Source organism: Crocuta crocuta, unplaced genomic scaffold (genome assembly GCF_008692635.1).
Source record: "Crocuta crocuta isolate KB4526 unplaced genomic scaffold, BGI_CrCroc_1.0 scaffold134, whole genome shotgun sequence".
NCBI lineage: Eukaryota > Metazoa > Chordata > Mammalia > Carnivora > Hyaenidae > Crocuta > Crocuta crocuta.
Genome location: NW_027530183.1, coordinates 1,585,932 through 1,613,517, shown reverse-complemented (window position 1 = coordinate 1,613,517; position 27,586 = coordinate 1,585,932). Strand labels below are relative to the sequence as shown.

Here is a 27,586-nt window from a genome sequence, read left to right as displayed (position 1 = left end):
ATGAAACTGAGGTTCAGAGAAGTTTAATATCTGGCTCAAGTTTACACAGCTCTATCTCCTGTAATCTAGCTTCAGAGTGTGTCCTTAATAAGGACATGATCCTTATTCTCAAATGATGCTGCTATTCACATATATCTTTGGCTATATATCTAGTTATTTTCTTAGAATTAGAACAGATTGCTTGATTTTTGGATCCTAATGGAAATCTTCTTCTTCTCAAAAAAAATTTTTTTTGNCCGGGGAGGGGGGGAGAGAGGGAGAGAGACAGACAGACAGACAGACAGACAGACTTAAGCAGGCTTTACCCTCAGTGCAGAGCCCTGACTCAGGGCTTGATCTCATGACCCTGAGATCATGACTTGAGCTGAAATCAAGAGTTGGACATTTAACCCAAAAAGTCACCCAGGCACCCTTTCTTTTCAAAATTTATTTTTATTTCTAGATTGTCATGTTTATTAGCACAAAATTGCATCAAGTAATCTTCAATCTTTAAAAAACTATGTCCCTGGACTACAAATTTCAGTTTGGATTATTAGGATTGTTCCATTTTTTTTCTCAGAGGTTTTTCTCTTTTAAAACTTGCATTTTTATTCCCAAACAACCAGTTCCTAGATTCAAACATAAGTTCTGCTCTTGTTTTCTATTTCTTTTATTATTATTAAAACCTTTTAAATCTCTAAGGAGTTGCTTTTCCTCCTGTATATAGTTTCTTATTCTGATTGTGTGCCTCATTTATTTTCAATCTTAAGAAGATGAAGTCATCTTTTAAAAAAGAACTTAGAACCCACAACTTTTGATACGTTACTTTCCTCCTTTTTCTTATCAACAGTCTACACTAGTTTTTATTTCTTATTTGAAGTTTTTCCTCCTTTTAGGAGAGTTTTCATTAGTTGATTGGAGATTTTTTGGTATTAATTATACTGTGGTTAGAAAACATGACTTAAAATTTCTACTCTTTGAGAACTTTGAGATATAGCTGAATAATTCTTTAGAAAGTAGCAGGAATGTTTGAGTCTTACTTGTATGGTGCAAAGTTTAGTATGTAATGCTCATTTATTTTTTTTAAGTTTATTTATTTATTTTGAGAGAGAGAGAGAGCACAACTGGGGAGGGACATAGAGAAGGGAGGGAGAGGATACCAAGGAGGCTCCATGCTCGATGCTGAGCCTGATGTGGGGCTCAATCCCACGACTGTGAGATCATGACCTGAGCTAAAATCAACAGTCAGATGCCCAACCAACTGAGCCACCCAGGCACCCCTGTAATGCTCATTTATTTTAAATCTCATTAATTATATCAAATACAATGCTACTGTGTGCTATGTATTTGATAAATTTGTTTTAGACATATAGTTGAATGTAAAAGTTCTATACTTCAATTTTATTTGCCTGTTTATCCTTGGTAATTTAAGGGTTTAAATTTCTTTCATTTGATGCTGTGCTATTTTACACATGCTAATATATAACCTTTATGTGCTTAGTGTGAATTTTACCTAATGAAGTAAGTCTAGGTTTGTCCTGTTTCACAAATTTGGCATTGAATGCTAGTTGTCTTGGGATTGATATTGCCCTTTCTGCTTTCCTTTTGTTCACATTTATCAGATATACATTCTAGATTTTTATTATTAATTTTTCTATGGCTCTTTGGTGCAAAATATAGCTCAAATAGTTTTTGTCTGCTTCTTTGTTTTTGTTTAAGTAGACTTCATGCCCAGCATGAAACCTAGTATGGGCCTTGAACTCATGACCCTGAGATCAAGACCCGAGGTGATCAAGATTCAGATGCCTAACCAACTGAGCCACCCAGGCACTTCTAGAATTTTAGTTTTTATCAAAAATTTGATCATTTTCATTTATTATCATAGTTGATGTATTTGTTCTAGTTTTGTGTTTTTACTTTATGTTTTCTAATCTGGGAACTTCCTTTTCCTTTGATTTCTGCCTTTGCTCTTATCTTCTGAGGGGATTTGGATTATAGAAATCTTATAGAAATTTCTAATAGTGGTTGCCTCTCATACCCACATATCTCTATTATTTATCTGATTATTAAAACTAAAACACCCCCTCCCAAATAAAAACTCAAAACTCTGACTCCTGCTTCAAATTCAAAAAAAGAAAAAGAAAAAAGAAAACTCTCCTGATTGTATTCTCCTACCTTCTATGTAAGACAAGAAATTCAGAATGTTGTTACTTTCTTTGCTTCTCTATCAATGATTATAATCAAGTTTCTACTACTTATTTTTAAAAATTTACCTCTCAATTAGATGGGGATAACCACTGATTTCTACTTTTATTTTTATTAGTATGGTTTTTTTTCCTTAGAATCATAATTTTTAGGTTGGCTTTCCAATCTCTGACCTTCATGTGTATTATTTTCTTTCAATTTTTTCTTATCTTTTTCCTTTCCATTTGGAAGAGCTTCTCAAGTTTCTTTCTCATCCATACTGGATGTTTTACTTTTAAATTTTATTATTTTTTTTTTTTTTAGTTAGGGGGAGAGAGAGAGAGAGAGAGAAGAGAGAGAGAGTGAGTGAGTGTGTGCTGGGGAGAGGGGCAGAGAGAAAGAATCTTAAGTAGGTTCCATGCTCTGCTCAGAGCCCAACATGGGGCTCATTCTTATGACCCTGCGATCATGACCTGAGCCAGAATCAAACATCAGACACTCAACTGACTGAGCAACCCAGACACCCTTGTACTTGATTTATTTTTAATAATTTCTGCTCTTTATTGTTTCCTACATAGTTTTTGAAATCTCTGTTAATACATTTCTAGGCTCCCTTTCCCCTCATTTCAGTTATTCTTCTATGTCCCTCACCCTATAATTGTAAGCCTATTTTCCCCTTACAGGTTCCTACTTACATTTCATAGAGGGTTGGTTATATCCTTGAGCATTTTATTGAGAAGATTAGTAATATTACTTTTCAAGTTTTCCTCTGAATCATATAAAAAGCAATTCTCTGTAATCTATTTTTACTCTGAGTCCTCAGAGCAAGTCATCCTTTCTCTTAGTTTGTAATTTTTCTTTATAGGTCCCAAATAGTTCTTCATGATTTGTGGTTCTGAGGGAGAATCAATCAATCAGGGCAGGGTAATTACCAACAACCCGGGTGGGTAGATCATTCTTTATTTCATTGTCCCTTGGCTGTGGGTAGATGCCAGCTCATGAATTTAGATTTTAAGAGCCAACATATGAGTCTGCCCTAGAACAATCTATAATGCTTACATAGGTACACTTGCTATTTGGTCCAATTTTCTAAGATAGAGAATCAGGAATAAATTTGTACTTTGTGCAGTGTACTCTTGCAAGCATGTATTATGTCTAATAATCTTCCTGCCTTTAATGCTTTAAATGACTTCTCAAATGCTTTAAGTGACTAAGTATCTCGGGAGGATTCCCTCTCCTTTCCATTGTTTTGTATACCAAAAATCTGTCTTTGAAGAGATACTGACATAAAAAAGCTAATGGGGGCAGAGAAGTGAAAAGGAATATGCAACTCACCTCTGAATAGTTCAGAAAATAACTTTCTGTTCAGTAGGGGGAATGTCACTTGTTTTTCTGGTCAGTAGTAGACAAAGGAAGGAATCCAACTTAGAATTTTTTTTTTTCCTTCCTCTTCTCTGTGTGACCATTTGTATTGTTTAGATAGTGGAGCGTGAAGTCTGTCAGATAATAATATGTTTCTCAGTCCATCCCACTGATGTGACCTTTGATATATGCTTTTATCATTGTTACAAAGCTATCTCTAGTTTTTGTCTTTGATATTATCATTAGATTTTAAATCGGAATCTGGAAATAGTTATATTAGGCAGAGCTAGTGTTTTGTTTAAACTAAAAGTTTACATTTTATTAAAATCAGAAGTTCTTTTTAAAATTTATTTATTTTGGGGTGCCTGGGTGGCTCAGTCAGTAAAGTGTCCAACTTTGGCTCAGGTCATGATCACAAGGTTCGTGGGTTTGAGCCCCACGTCGGGCTCTGTGCTAACAGCTAGCTCAGAGCCTGGAGCCTGCTTCAGATTCTGTATCTCCCTCTCTCTCTGACTTTCCCTTGCTCACGCTGTCTCTCTCTCTCTCTCTCTCAGAAATAAATAAAACATTTAAAAAATAAAATTTATTTATTTTCATGTATATTTTTGAGAGAGAGAGAGAGAGAGGGAGGAAGGCACGCACATGAGTAGGTAAGAGGAAGAGAGGGAGACACATAATCCTAAGAAGGCTCCAGGCTCTGAGCTATCTTCAGAGAGCCCAACACGGGGCTCAAACCCATGAACCATGAGATCATGACCTGAGCCGAAGTCTAACGCTTAACCAATTGAGTCACCCAGACACCCCTGAAGTTCTTTATCTTTTTTAAATGTTCTTTAATGTTTATTTATTTTTGAGGGAGAGGCAGAGGGAAGAGAGAGACAGAGTATGAGCAGGGGAGGTGCAGAGAGAGAGGGAGACACAGAATCCTGAAGTAGACTCCAAGCTCTGAGCTATCAGCACAGAGTCTGACATGGGGCTTGAACTCAGACTCTGAGATCATGACCTGAGCCAAAGTGGGATGCCTAACCGACTGAGCCTCCCAGGCACTCCCTGAAGTTCTTTTTTAAAAAAAAAAAAAAATTTAAGTTTATTTTAAGAGAGAGAGGGAGGGGCAGAGAGAAAGGGAGAGAGAGAATCTTCTCTCTGTGCTAACAGCACACAGCCCAATGCAGGCCTCAAACTCACAAACTGTGACATCATGACCTGAGCTGAAATCAAGAGTTGGATGCTCAAATGAATGAGCCATCCAGGCACCCCTAAATATGAAGTTCTTATAAGCAGAAGTCTAAGGAAGGCAGAAAAGACTGAAGAATAAAAGCAGCAAGAGGTCTAGACAGAATGGCTCTAAAGGTGTCATTTCCTGTGAGTAAACTTTTCCTTTGCCTTACTGTGATGAGAAAAGATGTAAGAGAAGCATAAAAAATATAAAAATTTATATAATTTATCAGTATAGCCTAAATAATATGGTTAATATTTTAATTAACACTGATAATATTAAACCCAGAATCTATACTTGTCTCATACTAAGTAAAAAATATGACTAGCTCAGAAATCAAGAACTCAATATTGAATACCTAAAGAACTGTATGACACACACTAGTTAAGTTTATAACCATTCTCCAGTACAAAATAATTATACTAGTGGTCTGGTTTAGTGGTTTTCAGCTAGGGGTTATATCTCTTATGTGACACATTTTTCCCTCAAATTTTTTGTTTTAGTAACACACACATAAAATCTATGATCTTAGCCATTTCTTAGTGTACAATTTAGTGGCACTGAATATATTCACATTGTTGTGAATTCATTCCATTCATCTCCAGAAATTTTACATCTTGTGAAACTGAAACTTTCCACCTATTAAACAGTAACTCCTGATTCTCCCCTTCCTCTCAGCCCCAGGAAATCATAATTCTTTGTGTTTCTATGAGTCTGACTACATTAGGTACCTCACGTAAGTGAAATCATACAGATGTCTTTTTGTGACTAGCTCATTTCACTTAGTAAATATGTCCTCAAGGTTTACCTGTGTTGTGCATGTATCATAAGTTCCTTCCTTTTTTAAAGCTGAATAAGACTCCACAGTGTGTATACACAGAGTTTTGTTTATCCATTTATCCACTGAAGGACACTTGGGTTCTACTGCCTTTTAGCTATTACAAACAATGCTACCATGAACATGGGTGTACAAATATTTCTTTGGAACCCTGTGACTATGCTTTCAATTTCTCTTCATCTATGACAACACTTATTTTCTTTTCTTCATAGCATCCATGCTAATAGGTGTGAGGTGATATCTCATTAGAGTTTTGGTTTGCATTACCCTGATTGTTAGTGATGTTCAGCATCTTTTCACGTGCTTATTTGTTAACTGTGTAACTTTTTTTGAAGAAACGTCTATTCAAGTTCTATACTCATTTTAAAAATCATTTTGTTGTTGTTGATTTTTTGGAGTTCTCCATATATTCTGGATATTAATCCCTTATCAGATAAATGATTTGCAAATTTCCCTCATTCTCTTTTTTATTTCCGTTGGGAGTGTCTTGTTTTGTTGTTGTTTGATGCACAAGGTTTAAAAAAATTCATGAAGTCCAATTTGTCTACCCTTTCTTTTCTTTCCTGTGCTTTTGGTGTCATATCTAAGAAATTGCTGCCAAATTCAGGACTGGGTAGCTTTTGCCAGATGTTTTCTTCTAAGAATTCTTATAGACTTAGCTCTTATATTTAGGCCCTTGTTTCATTTTGAGTTAATTCTTGTATATGAGATATTAGATGAAGGGCCAATCCATGCTTTTGCATACAGATATCCAGTTTTCCCACCATGGATTATTGAAAAGACCATCTCATGACACTTACTGAAAATACGGATACCCAGCACCACCCGAGGCTCAGAATCTTGACCAGTGAGACCCCAACATCTTTAAAGAGCTCTGTATACTTTGTATCATAATTATGGTATTGTCAAAAAACAGGAAATAACAAGTGTTAAAAACATGGAGAAATTGGACTTGTGCATTAGTGGAAATGCACTTATAAATGGTGAAGAGGCCAAATTGTGTGCTATGTATATTTTGCCACAATTTAAAAAAATAGTTAAAATGATACATTTAATGTTATTTATATTTACCCTCCTACCCCCCCCAAAAGAACACTACATGCAGAAATAATATGCTTCCTCAGTTTAGAAACACTATTCGAGATAAAAAGGACAAGGGAAACAAATATTTTTAATATACAGTTAAGTGTGTCTAACGACACCCAAATATCTAGTTGACTTTATTATCTGGGAAAAATCAAGCTGATATTCAAATAAATAGCCTGCTTGTTCGTTGTGCTTGTTAGTCAACAACAAATATAACACCTGTTACATTGTACTTCTCTAAACTAGTCCACCTAGAAATGAGAAATTTCCCCTCAAAATGGTAATTTAGAAAACATACAATATGCTTAAGAAGAAAAATAAACTATTAAAATGTAATGACCAAAAAATCATAAGCCTACAAATTCTAGCACAAGTTGTTTGGAAAGGTAATCCTCAAAGAGCTATATAAAAACATTTCTACATTTCAGGACAGGAGTGGCATGATATAGTCTTCAGATCCCTTCTAATATCAGGTCATGCTTTTTTTCTTTTTAATTTACTTATTATTTTGAGATAGAGAGAAAGAGTGAGAGCTCAAGAGAGCACAGGTGGGAGAGGGACAGAGAGGAAAGATAATCCCAAACAGGTTCCCCACCATTGGTACAGAGCCTGATGCAGGGCCCAAACCTGCAAACTGTGAGATCATCATTGGAGCTCAGATTGAGAGTCGGATGCTCAACTGACTGCACCACCCAGGCGCCCCTATCAGGTTATGTTTTAATCTGAATTTATTGAAAGTTAAACTTTTCTTCACTGTAAATTCTACAGTTAAAAGATTTTCATATATTAATGATCCCTAGTTTCAAGAAATAAAAATACAAAATTCTCAAGAATAAGTTTGTATTCCAAACAGCTAATTTAGAAATAAATCTATTTGGTGTTCCTAAGTCAGGAAAATTAGAAAACATATAAATACTGAAACTGACCCTAAGCAATTCCAAATCTGCTAACATAATAATCTAACTTCAATTTGCACCTTGAGTATTAAGACTTGAGCTGAGATTGATAAAGACTGTCAATTTCAGAGTTTCAATGAAGCACAAAATGAGAAAGAAAAAGCAGAGGAAGATTAGTGCAGTTGCTAAAAGGGAGATGTCAGGTGAGCAAGGAGCCACCATTAAGAGGTTAGGTGGGTTGTTTAGAGCCTAGTGAAAGACTGGTTACAGATTATGTAGCCCCTGATGCACATTTAGGATTCTGATAAAGTACAGCCAGAGATGGGCTTTGTATATTGGCTATATGTATCATCTCTGTATACAAACTATATATAATCCAGGAATTTGTAAAGAAGGCATTCAAGAGTAGAAGTCAGATGGGATGGGGTAGGACGGGATGGGATCAGGACAAGAGCTGAACCTGGCCATAAGGAAAGTGAAGATAGTTTAGGCAAGGTGGGAGTGGATAGAAATGAGGAGGAATAGAGAGTAGAGATGAAAAGCCTTAATCCCAGTGGAGATAAACACATAAATCTAAATCTAAGTTTGCAGATATGGAAGCCCAGACGAATAAAACTAGAGCTAGCAACAGATTCTAGTCAGATCTGACTGGATGACACGGAAAAGAATTCAGATAGTAGCAGGCTAGATGTGGCACAGAACACCTATGGCAAGTTGCTAATATGAGTAACTGAGGTAGAGGCAGGGTATAGACATCCTTGCGAAGAATGTTCTTCACCTGACGTTTGTAGGTTCTTTTTTATTTTGAAGCAATCTTGCTACGGGTTTGGCATGACCCATTCTTCTCTTTCATTTCCTTAATCACTTCAACAGGGTGGGCATTCTCTAATGAGCATCTGGGAAACAATGACACCTACTGTTTGCGCTACTGTAGCTGTAGAAATCCTGCCACGTAAGATGGCAGCAAGTGCGGATTTGTAACTACTCTTTCTTTCCTCTAGGAAAAGAAAAGGACGAATGGTTCTGGTGGGTTACGCTAGGGTGAAGAAGTGCTGAAATTTCAGAAGACACAGCTCTTATCTGAGAAGATATTTAATCCAGAATGAGAATATATGAGTCCACATCTATTGATAACAGTCCTACCTTACAAGAGAAAAAACTGAAGGCAAATGAAATGTACAATAGACTAACATATGGTTCAGCCATGAATGTTTATAATAGAGAATCGTAATCACAGAAACTGAAATTCTACAAGATGAAAAATGGAGCAAGGTCATGACTGAAATGGCCTCTCTGGTTCCCAGTTCCTGCATCCCACCTTCCATCCCCGTAGCCATAGAAAGGTCCTGGAACCTCCACCAGTGGACTGAATGTCCTCGGGATGCTCCCCATCTCTGTCCTCTACCTCTGTCTGCATTATAAATAATGTACTTCGTCTCCGCTTCAATACCTGGATGCTTGTCTGATCTCCTGCATCTGAATTCCTTTATGGATCATCTATTCTTCTTCCTCTGAAACTGGAGCCCCGCATTGCCTTTATTTTCTGTTTGATCCAGTCTTCCTAAAGACTGCCCACTCCCAGACTTACAGCCACTGAGTTTTGCCATTCTTCCTCATGCTGGACCTTACAGAATAAACCACCAACTGAATATCCCACCACTGACCCGCTGTTCCATCCCTGTCCCTTTGGCTGGGTGCCTGTGGCTGAATCTACTTCTGATGAGTACATATCTCAGCTGATGTATTCATCTCTTGTTTGGACTTTTCCTTTCTGTCTCTACTCTCCTCAGAAAAACAAAGAAAAAACAACAACAACAACAAAACCGAACCAAAACAAACAAAACAACCAGTCAACAATGTCAAAGTATAAAATATAGCACACAATATTCAATACTCCTAGTCAGGGAAGATATCATTTTACAATTACCAGTCACTTTTTACTTTTCAAAGACATAGTAAATATTATTTTGGATTTTTAAAGAGCCAATTTAGTTTTTCATCATGGTGATAAATCATTATGAAATTCGTGAGTCTTACAGTAACTCCCCTTTCTGAGCACTGTAGGGATGAAATCTTAATAAAGTAGGAGGGAAAGGAATGGAAGACAAGGAAGCTACAGAAAATTTAATATATTTTAAACATTTAAGCATTCATTTGTTCTTACTAAAGGCAGTGCCTAAAAAGTGCACTAATTTATAAATTAAATCAGCAGTGGATATGTTATGTTTCTAGTTCAAAAATCTGGAAGAACTGTAATCATAGTTAACAGTCATGTCTTCTTTCTTCCACTTGAATTCTGTATGCTAGAATAATCCAAGAAAAGCTAATCTCAAACTGGCCATGCAAATAATTTGAAAACCAAACAGGTTCATTCTTTACTAATAGATTCTCCCTACTTCATGTCAAGTAGATAATAAAAAAAGAGTTCAATTAGCTTGTACGGACCTAATTCTTAAAAAATTTCTAAGACTATTATATAGTGTTATTCAGAAAAAGACCCTGCATTTGAGATTTTAATTTCAGGCCAAATAATAATTATTATTTCATTTATGAAATAGCTCCACTTAGTTTCAAAAGAGTGTCTGCTGGCAACTTCCTTCTTCTGCAACTTTAGCTCTCCTGTACATATGAGCTGGTATGCACATTCATTCTTTTTTTCTACTTCTATAATATTTTAGCTTTTATGACATTTAACATTGAAAGGTCAAATAGTTTCTACCAAGAGTTGTGGTAAATACACTTTCTTTACATTCTTTTACTTTCATTTTGCAAGTACAAAATTTCTTTTTCAAGACTGCATCAGTGTAAATAATTTTAAAAAATTATCACACTAGAAGACACAGTTATGTGTCTTTAAGGACTTAAGACTTACAAACCCATTTTTCCCATCTGTTTTTTAAAGTGGTTAAAAAAATTAAAGTTCAATATTATGTAAAATGTAGATTGATGTTGTCCAGAGGAATAAAAATAAGACATTCAGAGAACAGTTCTCATTAGTTGGCATGATCTAGTGCTATAGTCTTCTGTATTGTGTAAACCTTAATTTCCATTAATATATGATAATCATTTGTTTGACATTACTGTGTTATTTACATAATGAATACCAGAGTCACCACGTACTGGGCAACAACTTCCTCATGTGTTTATGGTAATTTTATAGCTGAGGTAGCCTATGAAGCAGAATATGCTGATTTGGTTGGCAGGAAACCAGAGTGAATCAAATGGACCACCATGTTGTCTCAAACTAAAACCTCATATGTTCCCTCTTTTGCCACAAAGTGATTATGCAATATCCTTCACGTTGCTGAAGAACAGAACAGTACTGAAAAGCAATCACTTGGCTAAGACTTAAGTCCTCTGACACATTTCTGAATTATTGTTGATTGAATTAAAGTCTAAATCAAACTCTGGGACTATTACAACAAATCAGATTGAAAAATAAACAAACTATGAATCACATATCCTGACATTTCTTTTAAAAAAGATTTCAAAATTGAAGCGTTAACATCTACTTTGAATTCTGTAAATTTACCTGTCTTAATAAGTGTTATTCTGCCTTTATGAGCATTAGAAAATGGTCCTAAACTCCATCAACTCACTGAGTATTTACTTTCACACTTCACATAGCATAAGAGTTCAGCCAATGAGCCTTGTGCTCACACCCCTCCCCCACCTGCATATATGTATAGAATAGAAAGTTTTAAGATGTAGGTAATGGCCTAATCATCAGGCAGTTTCAAAAATTAAAATGGCTACCTTGACATTTCTGAATTTAAAACAAAATATCTTATTTTAATCTTTTCAGCTCTATTAATTTGTTTTAAGATTTCTTAAACCAAAGAGAAGAAAAACACAGCATGAATAATATGATGAAGAGTTATAATAAGCTTAGTCTGGCCACAGTGGAGAACATTCTATTGAAAAGCATTAAAATGGGCAAATAAACTCAAAGAAGCCTTACCCCTCCCTCCATTCCCTGTAATAGAGCAATAAAAATCAAATAAATACCTCAAATAGAAAGGTGACATAGGTCTTTCATCTTCCTGCGAACTAAAAAGAAAATAAATTTTGAATTAATTTCCGTTAATATTTTAACATGTCAATTTTACTAAATCTCTGTTCTGCCTGTCAGAAATGTTATTTGGACATATTAGAGCTAATCTCACGAAGGAGCAAGGTCAGTAAAACATACTCCACCTTGGACCTAGCCAAGGTCAATTACTTCTTCATGGGAGACCATTAAGAGAGGTTTCTTTCAAGACTAGCCTAAGGCAAAAGCAATTCACATCACACTTTCAAGAGGAAGCTTTTTACTATCTTATTTCTACAAGACAATCCAAGTTCTGTATATTATACATAAACTCTTAAAATGATTGCATATATACTCAATTGCCTCAATAAAGTTAATTATAGCTCATTACCACGATGATGAAAGTAAGAAGCAGCCAACAAAATATCTCTGTTAAATGTGAGCTACTTTAAGAATGTTGCCTTAGCAATGAGAGGCACATCAGTAAACTACGCTCTTGAACTTTGTTTTCAGTAGTGACTTTAAGTATTAATGAGTATGGATAACACGTAAGGACATAAATGAAATTATAGAAATAGTTTACATTCTTCAAACATAGGATATAAAACTTAATACAAAGGTATTTTAAAAATGTAAAATATATACAATATTTTTTCAATATGCATTTTCTTCTGATAAATAATTTGTAGGCAAGAATAAGTCAGTCACTCTCTCTTAGTGTCTGCTGGAGTGGTCTTTGAACCTTTTTGATTATGCACTGATAAAATCTGCTTTGAAGCAGCCACTCCCCTCAATATATGACTAAGTATCTACCTCTAATAATTGTGTGCATGAATTAAACAGATAAAAATAGAAATAGAAATTAAAAAGAAGCTCTAAAATTTTCTTCTGTATCCCTATCGCTAATCTTGTATATCACCTTAGAGGAAGCAACTAGGAATTTCAGCTTTCTCTCCCTCTCAGTTTTTTATTTTCTTAAGCAACACTGATGAAAAAAGTTTGCTTCAGTTGGTAATATACTGGCAAAATCTTATGACAAATTTATACTGTAAAACACATACACACAAACCCGGCTGTCCTTTAAAGGTCTTAACATTTTAGCTGGAAGATAGCATACCAACTAAGACATACTATTTTTCATTCTTTCATGATTTTGGTTTCCAATTTCATTACGGCTTAGCTGTTCTAATGTTTATGTTGCCAAAGATTTTAATGTTTGTAATCACTTGCACCACTTCTAAGTGAAGGGTAAGCGATGGGTCAGCTTTATGGACTTTAATGTGGGTGGACTGAGGGCAAAGCTTGTAAAGTTAGGCTTCATAGCTGAAGAGTTAGAGGTAACATGTGGGAAATGTCCAGGTGTCTTGGGAAAGAAGCCACCTGGAGCCGTGCTACTCTAAGAGGGAACTACTTTACGCCAAACTGATACAAGAAGCTTACATATTAGTGTCAAAATATGCCTTGAAAACACTTACCAAATTACAAAAAATGCCAGAATTGGGTTGTTGCCGAATCAAGGATTCATGGTCAAAAAGTACTAATTATGACTAATACTATGCAAAAAGGCTGCAACTAAAATACTGTAACGGTATTAGTTTTATAGGAAAATTGCCTTCATGCGTTATAAAATGGGCACTGAACTAAATACTTTTTTGCCCAGAACAGATCCTGAACTCTTAACATGTAACAAATTTAATGAAAATTAACAAGGATACATTAGTGAAGATTTAATTAGCAATCTGGTCGGTTTCCTTAGAATTTAGATGATTTAGATGGTGCAGAGTTCTAAACACAGCTGTTCGTATGTTTTGGCTAATGTTTATTTGTGTGTGTGCTAAATTTCTTTGTAGTAGAGGCAATCAAAATCAATCCTTTCTTTTCTCCCTCACATTTTTATTCATTAACCAGATGCTACCGGGTGCTCTAACATTAATTATCTCACATAAATCCTCACCAAAACCCTCCCTGGAACTTGCTCTCAACTTGAGGAAAGTGGGCTCAGCATGGGGAACATAATACATACGAGTCACACAGCTAGTGATGTGTAAATTACTATATTACATATTAGTCCATTTTTGTTGTTTACCATCTTCCCTTCATTTTTAACCTATCAGAATATGATGAGATGAATAGGCGAAGAAAATAGATGTGACAGCCAGTCTGCGTTCCAACAGCATGCAGCAAGATCTTGTGGACTTTATACCCCTGTCATAAAGATTCTAGTGACTCTACACCAACCTTAGTCCTTTCACAATGCATGACGACTGATATCATATATAAAGTGATTATTTTATTAAAGTATACTCTGGCAGTATAAGAATATCTCCTGATAGAAACACAGGTTTTTAATCATAAGCAAATATTTTTCAGGCTGCATCTGCCTGAAAACAAAGTAAGTTGTCCATGAAAGACAAAATCAGAAATTCTTAATTTGGATATGTTCCTGAAATTTAACTAATTTTACACATTCCAAGAAAGAAAATGTAAAATACTGCAATTTAAGTAAAATAAAATGGCCTTAGTTAGATTTCTTCAGTCTGCAGTGGCCAACAGGGCAGCAATTCATGCACAGTACTCAAGAAGAACAATATAATTCAAAAAGAAAATGAAAATAAACAAATTTGATAGTTAATTAGCATATTTCTCTTTTCCTTTTCATAAAAGTATCTTTTCCTTGGGTTTAGTAATGTAATCTTGACAAAGGTATAAATTCTAAAACAATTGAAGCATTGATTTCAAATTAAGTCAATTAATTCTAAAAATCAATTTAATGCACTGATTTTAAAGGCAATTTTAAGAAAAAATGGCTAAGGACAACTCTTCCAAATAGAACTGAGAAAACAGACTTTTCCATAAAAAATTTACATAAAGACATTTACATAAGACATTTGAAAAAAAGTCACCATTTCTACATTTGCACAAAATGTATATTTTGTTATTGTTACAGGTACCCAAATATCTACTTATCAAGGTTATTTATGCCTGTTCCTGGATTTATGTCTATCTTAGGCATGTCTGATGATATTAAATAAGTCATAGTTTTTGGCCTAAATTTTATTTTACTTTTTTTAATGTTTATTTATTTTTGAGATGGGGGAGGAGAAGAGAACGATGGAGACACAGAATCTGAAGCAGGCTGAGCTGTCAGCAGAGAGCCTGACATGGGGCTTGAATCCATAAACCAGGAGATCATGACCTGAGCTGAAGTTGGACACTTAACCGACTGAGCCACCCAGGCGAACCTTGGCCTAAATTTTAAATTGAGAATTCTGACTCATTTTTAAGTTTTAAAAATCAGGACAAGTACCTCAAATGAAAAAGGGAGTGTGTGCCATTAAATTAAACCAATGACAAATTTTAACAAATTGCAACTCATTGTTTCCTCCTTGGTTACTAATATAAACTCCAGGTTTTAATTATTTCCTGTTTGCTAACCCTGAATAATGGCCAAGCTTAGGCAGCTAATTAGTTTCCCTTTGTTTTCACTTTTTAAAATTCAAACATACATTGAGAAATTTGGGCAGCCACCTCATTTATGCCAGGCAATCACATACTTAATGTCCTCAGACATGTGGTGATCTATTCTTTCAAAACAACTGCCTATGGGAAGAACATTGATCAAATACACCTAAGTAACAGTCCAAATCTAGGAAGCTACAACTGTGAAGGGCTGTATCACAGATACTATGTTTTTAGTGGGGGTCCTAATCGAGCTTACTTCTATGGCTCAATATTGGTAAATGTATATAAATGAATGAAAGCTAGACTTACAGTTTTTCCATGAGTGTGCTAATTTCTAACGTGAAGCCAATGAATACAATGCCCATCAAATTAGTTACACGACAAGCTAACAGATATCACAAAATGCATGGCATTTTCTATGTCTAAGAAAAAAAACCAATGCTGTTGGGAGAATCTCCAGGGTGCGGTATTCAAAAATGGACCTTCCACTGCTGGATCAAACCACTACTCCATTCGATTACCTTTTGAGCTATCCTGATAAATGCTCCAATTAGTTCAACTTTCTAACTGGTTGGCTGGCTACCAAAAAAATAAGCATCACCTGCATATTTAGCTATACACATTAACTAAATTTTTGAAAGATTTGATCTAGAAGAAATAGTTTGCAAGTATTCCTTGAGGAATGAAGACTAAAAAACTGGTAAATGCTAAGGATTAGGTTCCCTTCATTGAAGAAACTAGGGAAACCATCAAACAAAACAAATTATAAAACAACAAAACAAAAACAACAAAACAGAGCAAAAGGGAGAGACCAAAGTGAGGGAGCATTAAAAGGATACAATTAAAAGTATTAAGTAAACATTTTTTCTGGAATTCAGGTTTTTTCCTCATGTTGCAACAGAATGTACTAAATTTTCTTAGAGGAATTTTCTTAGAGAATGATGAGGTGAGCGAAGTTAGCAATTTTCTTTCCTTCCTTCCTCTGCAAAACCTAAAGTGTCACACCCCCCTTGCATTTTCAGTTTGTCCCCAGTGCCAGGCATTAACCATGTACTACTCTCACTGGAGAGTGATGTAGCAGCTGATGTCTTCACATTTTTGGTTTGGCCTCATTCAGGAATATGGGGGGAAAAAGGCACAACAATCTCTCTGGTCTTTTTTGGGGAACACTTGTAGATGTTTTCAGATTGGTTTGTAGCTAAGTGTGTGCAGCTATAATTTTGTGGGGATATTTTTGTAGATATATGTATATACTTCTTTATTGTAAACCCACGTAGTTTTGTTTAGTTCTTTTATTTGCACTTTGTGATTAAGAACACAACACGTGGCCAGTACAAATAAAAATAAATTCTTGAAGTTCAAGAGCAAATTGATTTTCCTGACCAAAGGGTAAATGCAAAGAGCTGAAGCTGTTAATATTCACAGGACAACAAGACTTTTCAGCCAACACGAGAGGTATTATTTTGGAGGCAAAATAAACTGGCAAAACAAAAAGACATCCAACAATTTAGAAGTTTTTTTTCTCAATAAGAAAAGAAAACTTTCTTACCACTTTCTTGATTGCCTGGTGGAAATTTGAAATGTACTGGTTAGGGGTTGAAACATATGTGGGAATGCTAACCCCAGTGCCTCAGCATGTGACCTTATTTGGAAATAGGGTCTTTACAGAGGTGATTGAGTTAAAATGAAATTATTAGGGCACCTGGGTGACTCAGTTGGTTGAGCGTCTAACTTCAGCTCAGGTCACAATCTCACGGTTAGTGAGTTCGAGTCCTGAATCAGGCTTGCTGCTGTCAGCACAGAGCCCACTTTGGATCCTCTGTCCCCTCTCTCTCTGCCCCTCACCTGCTCACACTCTCTGTCAAAAGAAAAGAAATCATTCAAGGGGACTCTAATTCCATATAACTGGAGTCCTTGTAAAAAGGAGAAATTTGGACACAAAGACAGACGGGGAGAATGCCATGTGAAGATGGAGCTCTGCATAAGCCAAGGAACTCCTAGAAGGCAGGAGACAGGCCTCAAACATTCTTCTCCAGATCCTTCAGTGAAGGCTTGGCCCTGCCAACATTGATTTGGAACTTCTGGTCTCCCGAACAGTGAGGCAATCAATTTCTCTCCTTTTCTTTTTTTTTAAAAATTTTTAATGTTTTATTTACTTCTAGGAGAGAGAGAAAGAGACAGCGTGAGCAGGGGAGGGTCAGAGAGAGAGGGAGTCACAGACTGAAACAGGCTCCAGGCTCTGAGCTGGCAGTCAGCACAGAGCCCGACGCGGGGCTCAAACCCACAAACCGCGAGATCATGACCTAAGCGGAAGTCGGATGCTTAACCAACTAAGCCACCCAGGCGTCCCGTCAATTTCTTTCCTTTTAAGCCACGCTGTTAGTGGTACTTTGTTACAGAAGCCCTAGAAAACTAATAAATCCACTAAATGTTTTTTTCCCCTAAATTCAGAAGAACCTGCCTAACCAAAGTGTCTCCATCTTACAAAAGGCTTGTCTCTCAAAATTCCTTTGTAGACATGCTCAGACTAGACTTTATTTCCAATGCTGACATGGAGATTTAATTTCCGGGCCTATACTAACCTCTCATTCAAATGAACTATCTTCAATAAGCAGTCCAAGACAATATTTAAAGGAAACCTTTGGCTATGATCCAGTTAGAAACACATTTTACATCATTATGCATACACACAAAATGGACACACATTTTATGAAATTATCCACACTTTTGATATTTTCTATTGTATACATTTTACTTATGTAAAATTATATAAAATACTAGTCACAACCTGCTAAATTGATTTTAGGACCACTAATACGTCATGACTCACAGTTGAAAAACAGTGTTTTAAATCATTATGCTAATTACACTTCTCCCTTGCCTGATATATATAATGACATTCCATGAATGTGTTGAATTAAGATCTATGTTCCCACAGGAAAGAAAACACTCATTCTTTCCCTGCTCCATTGACACAAATCAGCTCTGGGCCAAAGAAGTACAGATTTTGTCCAGTCCAGATGGCAGAGTGGCACAGTGAGGAAGTGGTCCCAGATAAACCCAGTAGTGGGCATGAGAACATAGTTCTAGAAAGCCCTCTTTTAAATATTCTTTTCCTCGCTGAACCACAGGATGGTGTCAAGAGTGAGACTCCGGGACACGTGGTCTCCTTGGATTCCTCCTGATTTTATGACTGTGGCATTCTTTACCAATCCACATTCTTTTAGATTAAAAAAAAATACTTGGAGGGAACTAAGGAACATCTCATTTTTTTTCAGTCCCATACCCCCAACTACTATCTCTGGATGCCCTTCTGATGAATATCATTCAGAGACTTGAGGGGAGTGAGGGTGTGCACATGTTGGGGAAGAGCTTCTCATCAGGGACAGGAAGGGTTCCTTTCTCTACCTCTATCATGTCCCTTCTGACAGTCGGAATGTCAGAAGTGAACATAACTACTTGCTGGCTGACTGACATAGCCGGGACGCTCACTGTGCACCTCACAGGGGATTTTGGCTGGAGAAATGTTTTGAAGTCATAGAAAGGAATTCCTTTTATAATACTGAAGTCATGTTAAAAAGCCACTGTTCTCCTTAAAGAAGTTTATCCCTCAGCCCCACATCTGGTCAATTCCCCAATTCTGCTGATTCTACCTAAAAAAAAAATTAAACAAAACAAAAACAAAGAACGACAAGTGTCTTGAACTTGATTTTTCCATTTCCTCTGCCTTTGTCTTTCCCAGGGCCAGTACAGTTTCCCTGCCACTCATACTAGTTTATCCATACTCCACCAGGTTCATTCTCCTAACTTAAAAGCCTCTCCCAGTTACCCACTGCCTTGCGGGTAAAATCCAAATGTCTAAACCTGGCACCAAAGGTCCCTCCCAATCTAGGTCCAACATACCTCTGTAGACCACTCACTACACTTTCGTAACTCCTGCTGTTTGTACGTGCTGTTCCCTCTCCCTTAAATGTTTCCTCCACCTCCCTCAGCCTGGGTAAATATTTCATCTTTCAGCTCAAGTGTCATCTAATCTGGAAAGTCATCTCCAGTACCCTGGAGAGGGAGCTGCCTCTTCCTCCAGGCTCAGATACACTGTTCAGAGCTATAAATGAGCAACACGACACCAGAATTCACGAGTTCAGACGCTTGCCTCACCTCCTAGATTTGTCTTTATCTCTGTACCACTACCAGCATCTAGCAAGGTACCTAGAACATTCCAGGCACTCAGTAAATGGCTGAGTAAAATCAGCATCATCAAGACTTCGCTGAGTGCTAACGCTACCAGTTTGATGTAGTTATTTTTAAAACATAGACTGTTTATTACTTCTAAAATGAATTGGGCTGCCTAGAAGCATTTTCAGATATGTGCATGTGGATTATTTTAAGTGTTCTTTTGTTCCCTTCTATTCAAAACCTAACGAAATCACAACTCTGCCACAGGCTTTCTCTCCCATCCTGAGAGACATGAAATTGTTCTCTTTCCTTCCACTGCACAGTGAGGTGATAGTTCTGCCACTATGCCAGCAATGTAAATGCTATACTTTCTGTGGTGTTCTGTGAGTCCAGAAAAGGATATGTTCGGGCAAGGAAATATAGGCCTGCCACACGCTGTATCTGTTTGTTCTGGCTTGAGCGCAGGAACCCTTCACTGCAAACCCACAGGTTGTTTGGGGCTTAAAGAAACTTTTTGTTTAGTCAACAAACTATTTTCAAGGCAGTTGGAAGCTCATATTGGTCTCTGAGAGTCTTGCTCAGAAAAGTGATGTTTATCATGGACTGCCTTGGGGAGGCAATAATTGAGAATGGTAAATACAGTAACTTTTTTTTATGGGGGAGTTGATATTAGTTGAAGAGAAAATACTTTTAGAACATTAATAAGTTAAAATATCTTCTGATCTTTAGTTCAACAAAGTAAAAGAATATAAGGATACCTATAGAACGGAGGAAAGAAATAGTAATTTGTACTAACTTAGCATTATTGATAGTTTGCTGATACAGTTTTCATTTAACAGACCTTAATTTCCCAAACTGTTGAGTGTGAATGTGGGTTTCTTGTGGGAGACAAAAATATTTTTGCAATGCAAATCATCCTGTCATCTTTCTTCCTCTGCTAGAAGAGGGTTTTACACAGTAAATGGAGTCAGTGACTTGTTTCTACTTTATGGTGATTTGTACATTGGTTTTTAGGATGATGAGGAACTGGTCAATGTATGTAGGATGGATGTCTACCTTCACTTCAGCTTTTTGAGCTTCCATAGCCACATGCAAGAGCTCATTCAACATTTTCTGAGTGGCTGCTATGCACCAGGGCCTATGACAGGTGACACAGATACACAGGTTACTATTAGCCTGTATATGGTCCAAATCCTCACAGAATTTATAGACCAGGGAGAAACAGAAGCCTGAAAGTTGATAATGATTAGGAAAAAAGGATCCATAGCTATCACGTATTGAGGCCTTTACCTTAATAAGTCAAGGCTTTGGGCTAAGAGCTTCACATACATTTTCTCATTTGATCCTCAAAGACACACTTAGAGAGAGGTATCACTAATTGGGTTTTTTTCAGATCAGAAAAACAAGTCTTCAAAAGGATAATTCACCAGCTAGAGGCCACAGAACCAGGCATGGCTAAGCCTCAAGTCCACATCTGTGGAAGCCAGGGTACCAGACCTTACACTCAAGCACTATGCAGTCTGGCAGGTTAGGAGTTTGGAGGGTCACGTAGGCCTTATTAGGAGAAATATCATGAACAGGAGGAGAACTCTTCCACAAGGAAAGAGAGTGTGTGAAGGCAGGAGGCAGCATGGAGTGAGTGTAGCTCTGCAGACATGGCAGATGCATCTAAGCAGGGGTACCCGGGACAGGAAGACACTGGAGTGTTTACTAAGTCAAAGAACTGAGAGTGAAGGAGAGCCACTTATAAAAATACTACACAGTGTATCAATGGTCCACTCTGGATGGCTCTCAGCTCCTAATTTTGGTTTCAGGGGCTATTTTAATCTAGACGGTGAAGTTATAGTTCTTTCCACGATCATTTTGCTGACAGCAAAAGAGTGATGTATCATCCCAAACTCTTTCTAAGCTCTCAACTTTTTCTAGTGTTTTTGTTCATTTCCATATTATTTGAGTAAAGCAGTTCAGTTCTTTGCTTTTACTTCTATTAAGTTCAAGTTTTCTGATTTTTATTCTTATAGTTTATGAGAAGATACATGATTTCCTGACCACAAACTTTAAAGGTTTTATCAAATGTATCCTGTGTCTCACCTCTTCCCTATTGCCCAGTATTTTTATTTCTTTACCTAGGTATCTTAATTTTGAAAGTCAACTTCTTAAACTTCCTAATATTTTGTTTTTTTTACCATTCATCTCCCCATCATTTCCCATTAACATACCATTCTTTTTTTTCCATTTTTAAATTGGGTTGTCTTTTTTAAAAAAATAGTTTATTGTCAAGTTGGTTTCCATATAATACCCCGTGCTCATCCCCACAAGTGCCCTCCTCCATGCCCATTCTTATGCGAGAATTAAAATTAGTTTCCACATCTGGCTCTGTGACAACCTATCCAAGTGTTATAATGTAGTGTACAAAAGACATAAATCTTTAGAGACAGAAAGTAGATTAGTAGTTGCCTAGAGTTGGGATAGGAGGATTTTAGGGAGATTGAGGGTTGTTTTAGTCAGTTTGGGCTGTTCTAACAAGATACCACAGATTGGGTGGCTTAAACAATAGAAACATTTACTTCTCACAGTTCCAGTGATTGGAAGTCAAAGATCAGGATGTTAGCAAGTTCTGGTAAGAGTTCTTACTGGCTGTCACCTTCTTGCTATATCCCCCTATGGTGGGGTGTGGGGGATGGAGAAGAGTGAGCACTCTAGCCCCCTTATCTCCTTATAAGGACACCAATCTTATTATGGGAGCACCACCTCCATGACCTCATCCAAACCTAATTACCTCTGAAAGGGTCCCACCTCCAAATACCATCACACTGGGGAACAGAGCTTCAATGTAAGAATTTGGGGGGAACATATTTAGCTCACCATGGGGGTTGACAGCTAAAATGTACAGGGTTCTTTTGGGTGATGGAAGACATTCTAAAACTGCTTGTAGTGATGGCTATACAATCTTGTGAATATACTAAAAAATCCTTGAATACTTTAGGTAGGTGAATTACATGGTTATGTGAATTATATATCAAGACACCTATTTAAGGAGTAATTTCCAGTTCTTCTTAAAGAGTAAACAGTCCTTTTAAAAGGTTTTATACAGTACAAACTGTTTCTTGCAATTCCTTCTGATCATTACATAAATATATGTATCATAGGAAAAAAGCAAGGCAAAAGTTTTTGAGAGTTTCAAGAAATTTGATTCCAGAGTATTTTTAATGACATGTCCTGCAAGCCATTCTTTAAGCCACTTTCCAGTATTCATCCAATGAAATGGAATGCAATGTTAGAGAATCACCTTATCTGTGTTAAGAAGTCTTGNGTAAGAATTTGGGGGGAACATATTTAGCTCACCATGGGGGTTGACAGCTAAAATGTACAGGGTTCTTTTGGGTGATGGAAGACATTCTAAAACTGCTTGTAGTGATGGATATACAATCTTGTGAATATACTAAAAAATCATTGAATACTTTAGGTAGGTGAATTACCTGGTTATGTGAATTATATATCAAGACACCTATTTAAGGAGTTATTTCCAGTTCTTCTTAAAGAGTAAACAGTCCTTTTAAAAGGTTTTATACAGTACAAACTGTTTCTTGCAATTCCTTCTGATCATTACATAAATATATGTATCATAGGAAAAAAGCNGGGGAACATATTTAGCTCACCATGGGGGTTGACAGCTAAAATGTACAGGGTTCTTTTGGGTGATGGAAGACATTCTAAAACTGCTTGTAGTGATGGATATACAATCTTGTGAATATACTAAAAAATCATTGAATACTTTAGGTAGGTGAATTACATGGTTATGTGAATTATATATCAAGACACCTATTTAAGGAGTAATTTCCAGTTCTTCTTAAAGAGTAAACAGTCCTTTTAAAAGGTTTTATACAGTACAAACTGTTTCTTGCAATTCCTTCTGATCATTACATAAATATATGTACCATAGGAAAAAAGCAAGGCAAAAGTTTTTGAGAGTTTCAAGAAATTTGATTCCAGAGTATTTTTAATGACATGTCCTGCAAGCCATTCTTTAAGCCACTTTCCAGTATTCATCCAATGAAATGGAATGCAATGTTAGAGAATCACCTTATCTGTGTTAAGAAGTCTTGTATTCAAGAAATTGAAAGGTACTGAAGCATAAGAAAAAAAAAAAAAGAGAAAAGCAACATACTACTATTCTCCATGTCTAAGTAGTTTAGTCATTTAGAAAGAACTACCATATTATTTAACTCTAAAACTGCCCCCATAAGTAAGTATATCAAGCATTGTCATCCCATTTTATAGATGAGGAAAATGACCTGATCAAATTCACATGGGTAGCTAGCTGTCAGTCTCTGCGTATGTTTTTTTTGACAGCAAGTTTACTACTGTTCTACTGTTTTCCCCACTGCTCTGCACTGAATACCAACACCTCTAATTCTTCTATGGTTTAGACAGGGTGATCTGTGTAAAATTTTAAAACATTCTCATCTTATTTCATAATACCTTCTTTTTTGGAGTAATTAGCAAATATTTAGACTCAGAGACACTGTAACCATCCATGAGAGTAGAACTTAGAGATCTTAATTGTTCTCAATGACTTCTTGTTACTACTAAATATAGGCTAGATTAGTGATGAAATCTAAGCTTAGATACACAACCCTGTAAGGGTTAACTTGGGTTTGAAGTGAGGCGACTTTAACTCCCTCTTAGACTGTGTCTATTGAGGGATTAGGGGATGAGCATGGAGTGCTATCCAAGTATCAACAAGTTAGGAAGAATATCAGTTTACAGATAGAGTAACTGGTGGCATCACCACTACAAGCAGTAGAGGGCTCTCTAACACTACACACAATATACACAAGCAGGACTACCGTTAGCTGGGGTGTTTGCTGGTTAACTCCCACATCATCCCCATATTACCCATGTTTTATTGTTTGCAAAAAGTTATTCTAACTACCAATGCTTGATCAGACCAGATAAATTCTGCTGATAAGTTTCAGTGAAATTTTCCCACTTTGGGCCACTACTAACATGTTAATGAACCCTAGGGCCATGTTTCTTAAAAGAGCCATTGCAATTTGGAACTGTGAGGTACTTCACCATCATAAAATAAGTTATTAGTAACATGCATTGAATATCATAATTTGATAGAGTAATGAACAAGAGAATTATATAAAGGTTCTTAACCTCAGTTTCCCACTTTGGTAAATAAATCAGGGAAAGAAGACAATGCTAACACATGAAAGCAGATGCATTAGTTTAGATTAATCATCACTATTCCTGACTTCATCTTCCATCATCATTCTTTATGGATATAAACTGAGTTGATGGCTATTGGAAAGCTGGTTGAGCAAATCAAAATAGTGTTGTGAAAGTTTAGAGTTTTGTCATAGACATAAGACTTTGGGTTAAGATTTGTTTCTTAGCCTATCAAAATCTTTCTATACATAAAATAGATACCCTGTCTACAGATCCACAATATGTAAGGAAAAAAGTCCAAAAGGATAGAAATCATACAAAGAGCCTGAGGTATAAGTAAAGCATGTAATCTGATAAAACATACTATCTCATTCATGACAGTTAGTCACCTGAGAAAACAAAACTTTTTTTTAAGTAATCTCTATGTATAAGGCTCAAGATCAAGAGTCGTATGCTCTACCAACTGAACCAGAGAGGCACCTCAAGAAAACTTATTTCTTAATTTAATATGGTTCCCCCACTTCTTACATGATTTTACGTCTTTTGGAGAACTTTGTCAAGTGGCAAGAATATCTATAACAGCGTACTGAGTTTTATCATTCAGTATAAGAAGCACTTACAGATATTTTAGTGTCTTTAGGAATAATGGAGACAGTCTTAACAACACAATAGATATGAAGTAAGATCCCATCTTTAAGCCATTTGAAGTGAATTAAAAGAACTGAGTCCTTCACTTTATAGAGGGTCACATTTTAAACATTTAACCTCTGCTGTTTTTTTAAAGGTCATGAGTTTTTTAAGCAGTCAACTCTATCCCTGAAGGTCTACAAATTACAGATAACAAAATACGTTAAAGGGAGACAAAGTATTTATTTCATTCTTAGCTTCAACCTCATCTGTTATTCACATCTCAGAAATTTATCTTCTACATACTTTCACAATATGCTAAGAAAGGCTAAAAAGTCACTCATGGAAATTGTAAGCTAAGCAGACATTAGGGTAAAAACACACCCTCTAATAAGATCATACCCTTATATGAGGTTAAATAAAATATAAGGTAATGTTATCCATGTAGGCATATCTCTACTATTATGCTAATGATACTGTCAATTACTGAACTCACCACATGTATTATAATTGTCTGCATCCTCACTAGCATGTGACCTCTTTGAAGCAGAGCTAGTGTCCCTGGTAGTACAAAGTGTTTAATATATTCAACAACATTGTAAGTACACTTTAACAGGTATCACTAACACCTAGTAAATGAAAGCATTGACTATGAAAAAAAACACTTCATGTAAGGTCAGTATATTAAAGATGTTATTTGGGGATGTTAAATAGTAGAGTGTTAGATTCTTATATACATATATACACCTGCTGTCAATGGCTTTACACAACCTATAATCATTAACTAGAGTTTAGATCTGTGTTTCTCTTAGTGTTTGGACCGTTTGTGTCAGATTTGCTTTCAGGAAGCTTGTCAAAATGTATTTACTTTCTCTGTCACACCCAGATTCAGATTCAGTAACTCTAGGGAAAGAAGGCAGCAGGAATAAGCTGTTTTAAAATATTGGTCCCCCAGGTAATTCTCATACACCTAAATAAAGTCTGAGAAGAATTGGCCACTCTGCTCAGTACAAATAGGAAATATGAATTTCTTAAACTGGTATTTCGATCTACTCTTTTACTCACCCACTTTTAATTCAGTTTCTAGCCCCTTACGGCTCTTAAACAGAAACAAGCAAAGCACTCATGTCATCAGTCAGCACATGTACCACAAGGCTCTGCAACCTTCCCTCTTCAGGCAGTGTTAGCAGTGGGGGCTGTTGGGAACAGTCACCAGAGACTCAGAGAAATCCTTAGCCTGAGGTACTGAGCTGAGTTTGGAAGAAGCAATTATGCAGAGGAACAGGAAAGTTTTCTGCATGCATGCTTAAATTCACAAGAGATCCTTAATGAAGAGAACTACACAAACCTGCTCCTTGCCTTCAGGAGGTTTATAATCAAAGGCAGGCATAGGCTGGAAGTGAAGATTGCCAGGTAATCAAATTAAATTCTCAGAGCCAGGGAGCAGTGAATACATGGATCATCATTCTTGAATGCAAATTTAAATTATTCCTCTTACATAGGCTTGCTAATAAGGACTAATAATGCAAAATAATTCTGGAGGAAATCATGCTAATTCTATTTTAGCTTCCATTAACTTAACTCCCTAAGCTATCTAGCAGTATAAAGATCTATTTTCTTAACAGTTTTTATATCATTAAGCAGCTGATTACAGAGTTCAGTAATAGCCAATATTCTTATCTAGAATATGACTGCTTTAGATCATTAAGACTGACGTAATTATAAGAAAAACAAGTCTCCAACTTTGAAGTAGGGAAGCAAATCAAGACTCCAAAAAGTGTACATTAGATTTAGTCCGTTGCAAGCTTTATGTATGTGGCCCTTTCCACTGGGTTAATATAGAAAAATTTCAGATCTATCCATAAAACACTTTCTCCTCCTTTGGGTTATTAATTTTTAGAAGAGGAATTCTTGGGACAAACCCCCCTCCTCCCTCCCCGCACCACATCAAGTTCCCATTATAGTGCGCTTGTCATTACAGTGAAAGAAAAACAACCACACTGGTCTAAGTCACAGTATACATCTTCAGGAAACACCCTGCAAATAAACATTAAATTCTGTAAACTTTATTTTCATTGTTAAAACGTGAACATTCAGCAAAATATTGGTGGGATGGTTTTTAAAACTGAAATTCACTTTTTGTCCAGATATTTTCAGTCTTATAAACTATTTACTATTTGATTTTTGAGATACTTTTCACTAATGAAACCCTTTAGAGTTTTCTTAAAGGAAGCATTTACATGGAATCAAATGACAATGTATGTAAAGTTGAAATATAATCATATGGTTGGCAAAAGTAAATTTAAAAATCATAAAACATGACCCTGGATAACTTTGAGACGTCCTCTGTGCCTCAGTTTTCCTATTGTGAAACTGAAGGACTGGACTCCAGTCATTACAGAGGTGACTTCCAGCTTTAACATTCCAGAATACATTATTCACTTATTCATTCACCAGTAGTGTTCTTTTTAACAAGCCCCTTTGTTTAAATTTATCTTTCTCTGCTTTGGTATAATTCCTCCACCCCACCCTCTACAATCCATACTATAATC

At 36.3% G+C, this 27,586-nt stretch overlaps 1 protein-coding gene across 7 annotated transcripts in view; it reads right to left on the bottom strand.

Annotated features, from left to right (window-relative positions):
• Positions 1 to 27,586, bottom strand: part of FAM13A (family with sequence similarity 13 member A) — a 374,408-nt gene that overhangs the window by 78,091 nt on the left and 268,731 nt on the right. For all 7 annotated transcript variants that reach the window (XR_013335363.1, XM_077765111.1, XM_077765113.1 and 4 more), the window contains one exon: positions 11,570 to 11,611. Coding sequence is in view for 6 of the 7 variants with exons in the window: in XM_077765111.1 (XP_077621237.1) it covers positions 11,570 to 11,611 (42 nt within the window). In the remaining variant the exon portion in view is untranslated. The remainder of the gene's footprint in view (positions 1 to 11,569; positions 11,612 to 27,586) is intronic.